The 14,168-nt window shown below is 42.0% G+C and overlaps 1 protein-coding gene across 1 annotated transcript in view; it reads right to left on the reverse strand.

Moving 5' to 3' along the window:
- Positions 1 to 14,168, reverse strand: part of GUCY1A2 (guanylate cyclase 1 soluble subunit alpha 2) — a 338,699-nt gene that overhangs the window by 79,419 nt on the left and 245,112 nt on the right. The window contains exon 6 of the mRNA XM_077298399.1: positions 8,772 to 8,915. Within this exon, the coding sequence (XP_077154514.1) occupies positions 8,772 to 8,915 (144 nt within the window). The remainder of the gene's footprint in view (positions 1 to 8,771; positions 8,916 to 14,168) is intronic.

Below are 14,168 nucleotides of genomic sequence, written 5' to 3' on the forward strand. Positions count from 1 at the left end.
GAAAAAAAAATATTTTTTTATTTTCACTACTCTGCATTATAAACTTCTGTGAAGCACTTGAGCTTTCAAAGTTCTCACTACATATCTAGATAAGTTCCTTAGGGGGTCTAGTTTCCAAAATTTGGTCACTTGTGGGGGTTTCTACTGTTTAGGTACAATAGGGGTCTGCAAACGCAACATAACGCCCGCAGACAATTCTATCAAAGTCTGCATTCCAAAATGGCGCTCCTTCCCTTCCGAGCTCTGCCGTGCGCCCAAACAGTGGTTTACCCCCACATATGGGGTACCAGCATACTCAGGACAAATTGGCGAACAAATATTGGCATCCAATTTCTCTTGTTACCTTTGTGAAAATAAAAATTTGGAGGCTAAAAAAATCTTTTTTGTGGGAAAAAAAATATTTTTTATTTTCACTACTCTGCATTATAAACTTCTGTGAAGCACTTGGGCATTCAAAGTTCTCACCACATATCTAGATAAGTTCCTTGGGGGGTCTATTTTCCAAAATGGGGTCACTTGTTGGGGGTTTCTACTGTTTAGGTACATTAGGGGTCTGCAAACGCAACATAACGCCCGCAGACAATTCTATCAAAGTCTGCATTCCACAATGGCGCTCCTTCCCTTCCGAGCTCTTCCGTGCGCCCAAACAGTGGTTTACCCCCACATATGGGGTACCAGCATACTCAGGACAAATTGGACAACAACTTTTGGGGTCCAATTTCTCTTGTTACCCTTGTGAAAATAAAAATTTGGGGGCTAAAAAAATCTTTTTTGTGGGAAAAAAAATATTTTTTATTTTCACTACTCTGCATTATAAACTTCTGTGAAACACTTGGGCATTCAAAGTTCTCACCACATATCTAGATAAGTTACTTGGGGGGTCTATTTTCCAAAATGGGGTCACTTTTTGGGGGTTTCTACTGTTTAGGTACATTAGGGGTCTGCAAACGCAACATAACGCCCGCAGACAATTCTATCAAAGTCTGCATTCCACAATGGCGCTCCTTCCCTTCCGAGCTCAGCCGTGCGCCCAATCAGTGGTTTACCCCCACATATGGGGTACCAGCATACTCAGGACAAATTGGACAACAACTTTTGGGGTCCAATTTCTCTTGCTACCCTTGTGAAAATAAAAATTTGGGGGCTAAAAAAATCTTTTTCGTGGGAAAAAAAATATTTTTTATTTTCACTACTCTGCATTATAAACTTCTGTGAAGCACGGGCATTCAAAGTTCTCACCACATATCTAGATAAGTTCCTTGGGGGGTCTATTTTCCAAAATGGGGTCACTTGTTGGTGGTTTCTACTGTTTAGGTACATTAGGGGTCTGCAAACGCAACATAACGCCCGCAGACAATTCTATCAAAGTCTGCATTCCAAAATGGCGCTCCTTCCCTTCCGAGCTCTGCCGTGCGCCCAAACAGTGGTTTACCCCCACATATGGGGTACCAGCATACTCAGGACAAATTGGACAACAACTTTTGGGGTCCAATTTCTCTTGTTACCCTTGTGAAAATAAAAACTTGGGGGCTAAAAAAATCTTTATTGTTAAAAAATATATATTTTTTATTTTCACGACTCTGCATTATAAACTTCTGTGATGCACTTGGGCATTCAAAGTTCTCACTACACATCTAGATAAATTCCATGGGGGGTCTAGTTTCCAAAATGGGGTCACTTTTGGGGGGTTTCTACTGTTTAGGCACATCAGGGGCTCTCCAAACGCGACATGGCTTCCGATCTCAATTCCAGTCAATTTTGCATTGAAAAGTCAAATGGCGCTCCTTTGCTTCCGAGCTCAGCCATGCGCCCAAACAGTGGTTTACCCCCACATATGGGGTGTTGGCGTACTCAAGACAAATTGTACAACAACTTCTGGGGTCCATTTTCTCCTGTTACCCTTGGTAAAATAAAAATTTGGAGGCAAAAAGATCATTTATGTAGAAAAAATGCGATTTTTTTTATTTTCACGGCTCTACGTTATAAACTTCTGTGAAGCACCTGGGGGTTTAAAGTGCTCACCACACATCTAGATAAGTTCCTTATGGGGTCTAGTTTCCAAAATGGTGTCATATGTGGGGGGTCTCCACTGTTTAGGCACATCAGCGGCTCTCCAAACGTGACATGGCGTCCGATCTCAATTCCAGCCAATTCTACATTGAAAAAGTAAAACGACACTCCTTCTCTTCCAAGCTCTGCGGTGCGCCCAAACAGTGGTTTACCCCCATATATGGGGTATCGACGTACTCAGGAGAAATTGCACAACAACTTTTGTGGTCAAATTTCTCCTGTTACCCTTGTGAAAATAAAAATTTTGGGGCAAAAAGATCATTTTTGTAGAAAAAATGAGATTTTTTTATTTTCACGGCTCTACGTTATAAACTTCTGTGAAGCACTTGGGGGTTCAAAGTGCTCACCACACATCTAGATAAGTTCCTTGGGGGGTCTAGTTTCCAAAATGGTGTCACTTGTGGGGGGTTTCCACTGTTTAGGCACATTAGGGGCTCTCCAAACGCGACATGACGTCCGATCTCAATTCCAGCCAATTCTGCATTGAAACAGTCAAACGGTGCTCCTTCACTTCCAAGCTCTGCGGTGCGCCCAAACAGTGGTTTACCTCCACATATGGGGTATCGGCGTACTCAGGAAAAATTGCTCAACAAAATTTGTGGTTAAATTTCTGTTTTTACACTTGTGAAAATTAAAAAAAATGGTTCTGAAGTAAAATGTTTGCAAAAAAAAGTTAAATGTTCATTTTTTTCTTCCACATTGTTTTAGTTCCTGTGAAGTACGTAAAGGGTTAATAAACTTCTTGAATGTGGTTTTGAGCAGCTTGAGGGGTGCAGTTTTTAGAATGGTGTCACACTTGGTTATTTTCTATCATATAGACCCCTCAAAATCACTTCAAAGGTGATGTGGTCCCTAAAAAAAACATGGTGTTGTAAAAATGAGAAATTGCTGGTCAACTTTTAACCCTTATAACTCCCTAACAAAAAAAAAAATTGTTTCCAAAATTGTGCTGATGTAAAGTAGACATGTGAGAAATGTTATTTATTAACTATTTTTTGTGACATTTCTCTCTGATTTAAGGGCATAAAAATACAAAGTTTGAAAATTGCTAAATTTTAAAAATTTTCGCCATATTTCCATTTTTTTCATAAATAATCGCAAGTAATATCGAAGAAATGTTACCACTAACTTGAAGTACAACATGTCACGAAAAAACAATCTCAGAATCAGCAGGATCCGATAAAGCGTTCCAGAGTTATAACCTCATAAAGTGACAGTGGTCAGAATTGTAAAAATTGGCTCTGTCACTAAGGGGTTAAGATAATATACCCGTAGTGGGTAATAGCATTCCATAGTTAGTTAGTTACCATACTGTTTCCTATTCTCAAAAGTATGCATATGATATAAATAGTTCTTGTAACGTTTAAGTGTTCTCACCTCCCATAAAGGGAAGCTCTAGTTTATGTAGTATTAATTTGTTTTTATAAGTTTATAGCATTCCAAAAATTGTTGTCTTTTTGCTGGACGTAAACCACAGAAGTTTTCTGTGGCCAAATCTCTTCTGAGGAGAACACTCTGGGCCAGGCTGCAGCTGGGACCTCCGTGGGGGTTTACTTTTACTCTAATATGACACAACCGTGTTTTGATTGGCCAGAATAATAGGGGAGAAAAAAGCAAACACCCATAAAGAAGTTCAGTGGTATACGCCTAGTTGGTCAAAGGGAAAATTAGCATCTTTATTATAGGAGGCATAACTTTGGAACAAAGGTGCAGAGAAGACTAAGAAAAATGATTAATAAACAGGCGTCATGTAACGCTTTATTTTCTCTGAGGCAGATCCTATTAGTGGGAGTCGAAGAATGAAGGTAGTTTAAAATGTGCTTATAATTAAGTGATCCTTCCATCAATAAAGGAGTATCCATAGTAGATAATCCCCTAAGCCTTGTTCCTTGACTTCGGACCCATAAATGCAGAAGGAACAGTAGAATAGCAAATTTGTTCAATGAAGATAGAAGAAGCAATGTCACCTAAATGTTGGAAACCTTTAAGAGCTATCCACAAATTTACAATTGCTGATAACTAAGGGTCCAACCACTTTCAGCAATCTTGAGAATTGAACCTCCAGAATGAGGCTCTGCAGAGCGTTGTCTTGAATGTCAATCTACCCCACCCCCTCTTTATGACCTAGCTTAACTGTGAATATGTGCTCTGGACACAAACGCCCACATCCCCTCTCAGCTGCGAGCCCTTAGGTGCACATAAATTCAAAACCATGAGTCTGACCAGACGTGTCTGATCATCTTTGAAATTCCATCTTTTAAATTACAAATTTTGAATTACTATGAATTAGACTACAATTGGACTGGAATTGACTGGAAAGGTAAAAGAATAGAAAACTACTATAATGTTTCGGTTTCTTTTAACATTCACCCCCATACTACTTTATCTCTTCCTATCTCTAGTAATCCCTCCACCCAGTAAGGAACTAGTCATTTCTTCCTCCATCCTCCCCAGCCACCTCACCTCCTCCACAGAGCTATTCCTCCACATACAATCCTTTCTCTCCAGGCACACACGGCCACATCATGACCTATCCAGCTCACACCTTCTAATGCTCTGTCTGCTGCTCCTCATTGCTACCGACATATTCCCAAATCCTGGCCCTCCTCAACACATTCCCACACTCATTTCTAATCCCTTGCCACGATCCTCTACACGTCTTCGCAACCACAGTAACCTCATACCCATTCATCCAGCCCCCAATCCCCCACTATCGCACGCTCTGTCTGCAATAAACTGTCATTTATCCACAACCTTTTTATCAATAACAAACTCTCCTTCCTCGGCATCACTGAAACCTGGCTCACCCCCTCTGACTCAGCATCTCCAGCCGCGCTTTCCTATGGTGGATTCCACCTCTCTCACACCCCTCGCCCCAGCAACAAACGTGGTGGAGGGGTTGGCTTGCTCATTTCCGATACCTGCTCCTTTACCCCAATTCCACTGCCAACCTCCGCTACTCTTCCCTCGTTCGAGGTGCACCCCGTCCGCATCTACTCCCCCTCCAACCTCCAGCTGGCAGTCATCTACCGCCCCCCAGAACTAGCCATCTCCACCTTTCTTGACCACTTCACCACTTGGCTACTTCATTTCCTCTCAGCCGACATCCCCACTATCATCATGGGTGACTTCAATATCCCCATTGACACTTCCACCTCAGCCACCTCTAAACTTTTATTGCTCACTGCCTCCTTTGGTCTCACTCAATGGTCATCCGCAGCCACCCATAAAGATGGCCACACATTGGATCTCATCTTCACCCGCCTCTGTTCCCTTACTAATCTCACTAACTCACCCCTCCCCCTGTCTGACCACAGCCTACTGACATTTTATTCCCTCTCCTCTCCTAGTGTGCAACCTCTACTCCACAAACTCACTCACCCTTGCAGAAATCTCAAACACCTCAAGCTACATTCACTCTCTGAGTCCCTTCTCCCTCTTACAGACATAGCTTTCTTCCATGACACAGATGATGCTACCACTTTTTATAACACCACAATAACAGCAACACTCGATTGGGCCGCCACGCTCATGCATAGCAAAACTCGTAGAATCAACAGGCAGCCCTGGCTAACCAGCCTGACCAAAGAACTGAGATGGGCTTCCAGGATCGCTGAATGGCGATGGAAGAGATCTCCTTCTGCTGAGCACTTCACTGCATACAAGCAGTCCCTCGCCAGCTTCAAGTCCACGCTCACTGCAGCAAAACAAACTTACTTCTCATCTCTCATATCCTCCCTGACTAACAACCCTAAACAGCTCTTCAACACTTTCAATATTCTACTCCGTCCCCCAGCATCTCCTCCCTCCCCTCTCATTTCGGCTGAAGAATTTGCCTCGTTCTTTAAGCAGAAGATCGATAACATCAGACAAAGCTTTGGCGCGCAGCCCCCAATGCCCCTCCTCTTGACTTCTCAGCCCTGTTCCAAAGCCAGCTTCTCCACCATGACAGACGATCAGCTCTCCATACTTCTGTCAAGATCGCATCTCACCACTTGCACGCTTGACCTGCTCCCGTCCCACCTCATCCCTAACCTCGCAAAAGTCTTCATCCCGACCCTAACACAACTCTTCAACCTCCCACTTACAAACGGTGTCTTCCCCTCATCCTTCAAACACGCATCAATCACACCTATCCTCAAAAAACTCTCCCTCGACCCATCCCATCCTCTGTGTCCAGCTATCGCCTGATATCCCTTCTCCCTTATGCCTCAAATCTACTGGAACAGCATGTCCATTTTGAACTGTCCTCCCACCTCTCCTCCTGCTCCCTCTTTGACCGATTACAATCTGGCTTCCGAACACAACACTCAACTGAAACTGCCCTAACTAAAGTGACCAATGACCTACTAACCACCAAGAGCAAGCAACACTACTCTGTCCTCCTCCTCCTGGACCTGTCTTCTGCCTTCGACACCGTGGACCACTCCCTCCTGTTACAGATTCTCTCATCTCTTGGCATCACAGACTTGGCCCTATCCTGGATCTCATCATATCTAACAGACTGGACATTCAGTGTCTCCCTCTTCCACACCACCTCCTCATCTCGCCCCCTGTCTGTCAGTGTTCCCCAAGGCTCAGTTCTAGGACCCCTACTCTTCTCCATCTACACCTTCGGCCTGGGACAGCTCATAGAATCCCATGGTTTACAATATCATCTCTACGCTGATGACACGCAGATCTACCTATCTGGACCCGACCTCACTTCCTTACTGACCAAAATCCCACAATGTCTGTCTGCTATTTTATCCTTCTTTTCTGCTCGTTTTCTAAAACTGAACATGGACAAAGCTGAATTCATCTTTCCCCACCTCACTCTACCCCTCCACCAGACCTATCCATCAATGTCAAGGGCTGCTCACTTTCCCCGGTCCCGCATGCTCGGTGCCTTGGGGTGATCCTTGACTCTACCCTCTCTTTCAAGCCACATATCCAAGCCCTTGCCTCCTCTTGCTGATTCCAACTCAAAAATATTTCCTGGATCCGTGCAGTCCTTGACCATGAAACCACAAAAACACTAGTACATGCCCTTATCATCTCCCGCCTCGACTACTGCAACCTCCTACTCTCTGGCCTCCCCTCTAACACTCTGGCACCACTCCAATCCATCCTAAACTATGCTGCCCGACTAATCCACCTGTCTCCCCGTTACTCCCCAGCCTCTCCTCTCTGCCAGGCCCTTCACTGGCTTCCTATTGCCCAGAGGCTACAGTTCAAAACACTAACAATGACATACAAAGCCATTCACAACCTGATTCCTCCATACATCTGTGACATGGTCTCCCATTACCTACCTACATGCAACCTTCGATCGTCTCATGAACTCCTGCTCTACTCCTCTCTCATCTCTTCCTCCCACAACCGCATTCAAGACATCTCCCGTGCTTCCCCTATACTCTGGAACTCTCTACCCCAACACATCAGGCTCTCGCCTACCACAGAAACCTTCAAAAGGAACCTCTTCTGACAAGCCTACAACCTGCAGTGATCCCCAGTCTACTGAACCACTGCATGACCAGCTCTACCCTCTCCTAGTGCATCCTCACCCATCCTCTGTAGGGTCCTCTCTCCTCCTGTACTTGTGTGTGCCTTGTTTTACTCATGTTTATTGTACTTGTCCATATTTGCCCCGTTCACATGTAAAGTGCCATGGAATAAATGGCGCTATAAAAATGAATAATAATAATAATAATAATGGAGCGGACCTGTACTGTATCTGCTCAGTCTCCGCTTCATTCATTGACTATGAGATTGCAATAGAAAGCCAAGCACAGCGCTTCCTTATTTCCAGCAGACCCGTTCACAGTGAAATGAACTGAGCACGTACACCTTTGCCCCATTCAAGAAGGGGCTGCAGAACCCTACTGTAAGGGTTCTAGAGACAAAATCTTGGGATCGCTGAAAGTCCCAGCAATCAGCATGCTATCCCTTATCTTGTGAATAAGCGGTAATTTGTGATTTAGAGACTAAGGATAACCCTTTGAAAGGTTATCTTTTTGGGAAAATACAGTACATTTTGGTTAGAAGGATAGCCACGTGATGAGCTAATCACATGGTGTCCCATAACTAAGACACCTCGCCATCAACCATTAAGAAACCAGACATTAAATGTTCAAACCAATTCATTACATGGTTCTCATTAAAATCAATTGGCAGTCTGATGTGTTGGGTTATTTCAACATTTCTACTCTTTATAACTATTCACTCCTCTGGCTCAAAGTTTGAGCTTATGAGCCAGACAGATTTATTACCCCAGCCATTTGAGGAAGCCTGTCTAGGCTTTAGTGATTCTTGTACATCATAATATATTATATATATATATATATATATATATATATATATATATATATATATATATATATATATATACACACACACCTGGATATTGCTAAAATCCATGGACTGCAGCAATGGCTTAGGTAGGATAGCATAGCTTCTGAAAGGTGTTGAATACATTTAGTCGAAGAGGGATGGTTCTCTAATGAATCTGGTTAAATAATGAAATAATACAAGCTCAATCTAGTATTTTTAAATAGTATTGACCATCTTTTAATTGAAATTAATAAAGGTCAGGTTTTACTGCATCCCTTAAGTAATCTGTAATCTTTGGGTAATCTGTTGTTTAGATTTATGAGTCGGATAGAATCTGATGTAGTGGTAAGCCCAGCTTTACCTAATCTCCGTACTTAATGTGGATATACCTTAATGGGCCTCCCATCAGGAGTGAGAACTTCTTCCGAGAGCTCCATCATCTTTAAAGCCATTAGTGCTATTGCCTTGGCATGACTTTTGCTCTTCCTGTGAAGTCCAGCTGCCACACAGTATGCATCCCCAATGGTTTCCACCTGTTTCAGACAGAAAAATATATTTGATCAGAATAATAAAAGTCATTATAAATTCTTCTATATCAGGCATTTTTCAGTGCATAATACAGTCTTGGATTGGGCAATTTTGCCAAAAGATAAAATCTCATTTACTTTCTTAATTATATAGGCAATTTTAAGTTTTAATCCTAATTTTTTTTCTAAACTTTGTCCGGGTATGGTTCAAATAAAACTTCCTTGGATTCCAGCCAGCATCTGAGTCCGGGCCTTCAGCTATAACGTGTCATCACATGTGATGGCCACAAAATCACCAGGGAAGACAATAACATTTATTTTTTTCATTATGGTTGTTTTTCTTATTTCCACAGGAAAACACGTCCAAAAAATCCAAAACAAAATCTGCTAACCTGGGGTGGATCTCCCTGCGGCTTTCTATGGGGTTTATAGTGGAGAATTTCCACAACACATCCTATATGGGAGAATCTTCCCTATGAATCATACCTTCACACATTTCTCTTAAATACTTTCAACTAAATATTTTTGCACTACTCAGTATGAGAATATTCATACACTTGCACTTTTATTTATGTGAATTCTCTCTCATTTGATTACATTTGTGGAATATCCATATGTACGGCTTATTTTTTTGAGTATATATCAATCGTTGAGTATATTCCCTTTGCTTTTACTATTACTATACCTTTATTGCTGGAGATGAGCGAACCTGAACTGCACAGAGATAGCGAAAGAGAAAGAGATTTTTTTCCAGCCGAAAAAATTCAGGTTCTCCATTGATTTCAACTCGACAAACCCAAACTTCCACACGTCCACTGATCCCTATTTATCCCCTAATAATCACTTAGAAACATTACTATTTCTTATAGTTCCTGTACAATTGATATGATATGTAAAATGTATATTTCAACCCCTTCACCTTGGGTTTTTCCATTTTTACGTTTTCGTTTTTCGCTCCCCTTCTTCCTAGAGCCATAACTTTTTTATTTTTCCGTCAATATGACCATGTGAGGGCTTGTTTTTTGCACGATGAATTGTACTTTTGAAGGACACCATTGATTTTGCCATAAGAGTGTACTAGAAAGCAGGAAAAAAAATTCAAAGTGCTGTGAAATTGCAAAAAAGTGCAATTCCACAATTCTTTTTTTTTTTTTTTTTTTACCATGTTCACTAAATGCTAAAACTGACCTGCCATTATGATTCTCCAGGTCATTACAATTTCGTAAATACGAAACATGTATAGGTTCTTTTTTATTTAAGTGGTAAAAAAAATCCCAAATTTCTCAAAAAAAAAAGTTGCCATTTTCCGAGACCCATAACGTTTCTATTTTTCGTGATCTGGAGCTGGGTGATGGTTTATTTTCTGCATGCCGAGCTGACATTTTATTTTGATAGCCAAAAATTCTAGAAGTTGGATTTTTTTTCTCGTAACGCTGTTTACTGATCGGATTAATTCTTTTTATGTATTGATATATATTAGGCGATTCTGAATGTGGCGATACCAAATATGTGTATTTTCTTTTTTTTATTATTGTTTTATTTTGAATGGGGCGTATGGGGTGGCTGTTTTAAACTTTTATTCTTTTGTTATTTTTTTATTTTTAAAAACACATTTTTTTACATTACACTTCCCTCAATAGTCTCCATGGGAGACTAGAAGCTGCGATCATCCACAACATCAGAAATGCTCACTTGCTATGAGCGCTGACCACTGGGTGGCGCTCATAGCTATCAAACAATGACAACCACAGGGGTCATGCCAACTCATCGGCAACCCATCCAGCGCAAGCATGCTAGATGCAACTGTCAGACATTGACAGCGGCATTTAACATGTTAACAATACCACCGATTCTTCGATGCGCGTTTCACGGATGTGCTTTCTCAAGGGGAGTGTCACACCCCCACAACCCACTAACACCCCCACACCCCTACTAATGGTAAGACAGCGCTGCTCTGGGACCACGGCTAAATTTGATTTTTCAAGTCTGACCAAAAATCCGAATTGTGGAGAAGACACTAGGCAAATTGGTGAAATTCATTTGATTAATTGCTCATCCCTAATACAGACTAAAACAAGGGCTAGAGATTTAAAATATAGGAATACTAATAGGCCGACACACACAGTCATTTGTCACACAACTAGAATTTCAACAAAGTGTGCAAAAATCAAATCAATTTGTACTACCAAATATTAGTGATGAGCGAACTTGCTCCAATAAGGTGTTATTCATGCTCAGGTGCTAACCAAGTGTCTTCGGTGTGCTTGAAAAATATGTTCGATTTCCCGTGGCTGCATGTCTCTCGGCTGTTGGACACAGGGATTGCCTGTTTGTTAGCCAATCCATGCTTGTGTTGCAGTTGTCTAACAGCCGAGAGACATGCAGCCGCAGGGACTTGAACATATTTTTCAAGCAAGATGAAGACTTTCTGGGTTAGTTCCCGAGCATGAATTACGCCTTTTCCGAGCACGTTAGCTCATGATTACCTAATATGACAAACATTGTAACAAATCTAAGCAGCAAAATGTACAGTTAAGTCCATATATATTTGGACAGAGACAACATTTTTCTAATTTAGGTTATAGACATTACCACAATAAATTTTAAACAAAACAATTCAGATGCAGTTGAAGTTCAGACTTTCCGCTTTCATTTGAGGGTATCCACATTAAAATTGGATGAAGGGTTTAGGAGTTTCAGCTCCTTAACATGTGCCACCCTGTATTTAAAAAGGACCAAAAGTAATTGGACAGATTAAATAATTTTAAATAAAATGTTCATTTCTAGTACTTGGCTGAAAACCCTTTGTTGGCAGTGACTGCCTGAAGTCTTGAACTCATGGACATCACCAGACGCTGTGTTTCCTCCTTTTGATGCTCTGCCAGGCCTTCACTGCGGTGGTTTTCAGTTGCTGTTTGTTTGTGGGCCTTTCTGTCTGAAGTTTAGTCTTTAACAAGTGAAATACATGCTCAATTGGGTTGAGATCAGGTGACTGACTTGGCCATTCAAGAATATTCCACTTCTTTGCTTTAATAAACTCCTGGGTTGCTTTGGCTTTTTGTTTTGGGTCATTGTCCATCTGTAGTATGAAATGACGACCAATCAGTTTTGCTGCATTTGGCTGGATCTGAGCATACAGTATGGCGGCTCTGAATACCTCAGAATTCATTCGGCTGCTTCTGTCCTGTGTCACATCATCAATAAACACTAGTCACCCAGTGCCACTGGCAGCCATGCATGCCCAAGCCATCACACTGCCTCCGCCGTGTTTTACAGATGATGTGGTATGCTTTGGATCATGAGCTGTACCACGCCTTTGCCATACTTTTCTCTTTCCATCATTCTGGTAGAGGTTGATCTTGGTTTCATCTGTCCAAAGAATGTTCTTCCAGAACTGTGCTGGCTTTTTTAGATGTTTTTTAGCAAGTCCAGTCTAGCCTTTTTATTCTTGATGCTTATGAGTGGCTTGCACCGTGCAGTGAACCCTCTATATTTACTTTCATGCAGTCTTCTCTTTATGGTAGATTTGGATATTGATACTCCTACCTCCTGGAGAGTGTTGTTCACTTGGTTGGCTGTTGTGAAGGGGTTTCTCTTCACCATGGAGATTATTCTGCGATCATCCACCACTGTTGTCTTCCGTGGGCGCCAGGTCTTTTTGCATTGATGAGTTCACCAGTGCTTTCTTTCTTTCTCAGGATGTACCAAACTGTAGATTTTGCCACTCCTAATATTGTAGCAATTTCTCAGATGGGTTTTTTCTGTTTTTGCAGCTTAAGGATGGCTTGTTTCACCTGCATGGAGAGCTCCTTTGACCGCATGTTTACTTCACAGCAAAACCTTCCAAATGCAAGCACCACACCTCAAATCAACTCCAGGCCTTTTATCTGCTTAATTGAGAATTACATATTGAAGGGATTGCCCACACCTGTCCATGAAATAGCCTTGGAGTCAACTGTCCAATTACTTTTGGTCCCTTTAAAAACAGGGTGGCACATGTTAAGGAGCTGAACTCCTAAACCCTTCATCCAATTTTAATGTGGATACCCTCAAATGAAAGCTGAAAGTCTGAACTTCAACTGCATCTGAATTGTTATGTTTAAAATTCATTGTGGTAATGTCTATAACCAAAATTAGAAAAATGTTGTCTCTGTCCAAATATATATGGACTTAACTGTACTTCTTTCTCAATTTATGCACCTATCTCCACCTCCTGCATTCTTTATTCACTTGTAAAAATGGCTAAAATCAGTCTTGCTCAAGTGGGGACTGACTGACAGCTCACTGAAGAGTCAGATTACAGCTGCCAATTGAAATCTATGAAGCAGTGCCGAAGGAAGCAAAATGAGAGTGACAGAACGACAAGCACAGATGGGTCTGCTGCCTACAAGTAAGTGTTTACCTCACCCTAGAGCTGGATTCACAGATAAACTGCTCAGTAATGCTGGATAATAACCCCCATGCTGCTACATCTGTGCTGCATAGAAACAGGCAAGCAATAATCCCTCATGTTTGTGTGCACTGTGTATGGGAAACTTAGACAAAAATCCTGGAGAAGGCAAAAATCTGGTCAAAAGTATGGCATTCAGTTACTATAATGGCCAGAAATCGTGTCACTTCTCATATGCACACGTGACACACAAACACATGTTCCTCAAGGACATGTCAACTTAAATAACAGGTATGCTTTAAGATTAAGATATTCCATGACTATGGGAAGTAATAGAAAAATCTGGACACAATCTATCCACACCAAGAATTCACTCAATAGTCCCGACTTGAAAGGAATAAAAAATTCCTGCTGATGCCACTGACTCCACCGGACATAAAGAGCCCAAAACAAATCAAACGTAACGTAACATTTTAACCCCTTCCCGACCCATGACGCCTATGCGGCGTCATGGAATGATCGCATCCCTGCAGATCGGGTGAAAGGGTTAATTCCTATTTTACCCGATCTGCAGGGAGAGGGGGAGTTGTACTTCAGCCTAGGGGGGGTGGCTTTGCCCCCACGTGGCTACGATCGCTCTGATTGGCTGTTGAAAGTGCAACAGCCAATCAGAGCAATTTGCAATATTTCACCTATGAAAATGGTGAAATATTGCAATCCAGCCATGGCCGATGCTGCAATAGCATCTGCCATGGCTGGAAATCATGTACTGGCCCCCCCCACCGCCCCCGATCTCCTCCCCAGTCGTCCGTTCTGTCAGGTACCCCCCTCCGTCCCCCTGTTCGCTCCCCCGTGCTCCTGTCCGCTCC

Source organism: Ranitomeya variabilis, chromosome 3 (assembly GCF_051348905.1).
Source record: "Ranitomeya variabilis isolate aRanVar5 chromosome 3, aRanVar5.hap1, whole genome shotgun sequence".
NCBI lineage: Eukaryota > Metazoa > Chordata > Amphibia > Anura > Dendrobatidae > Ranitomeya > Ranitomeya variabilis.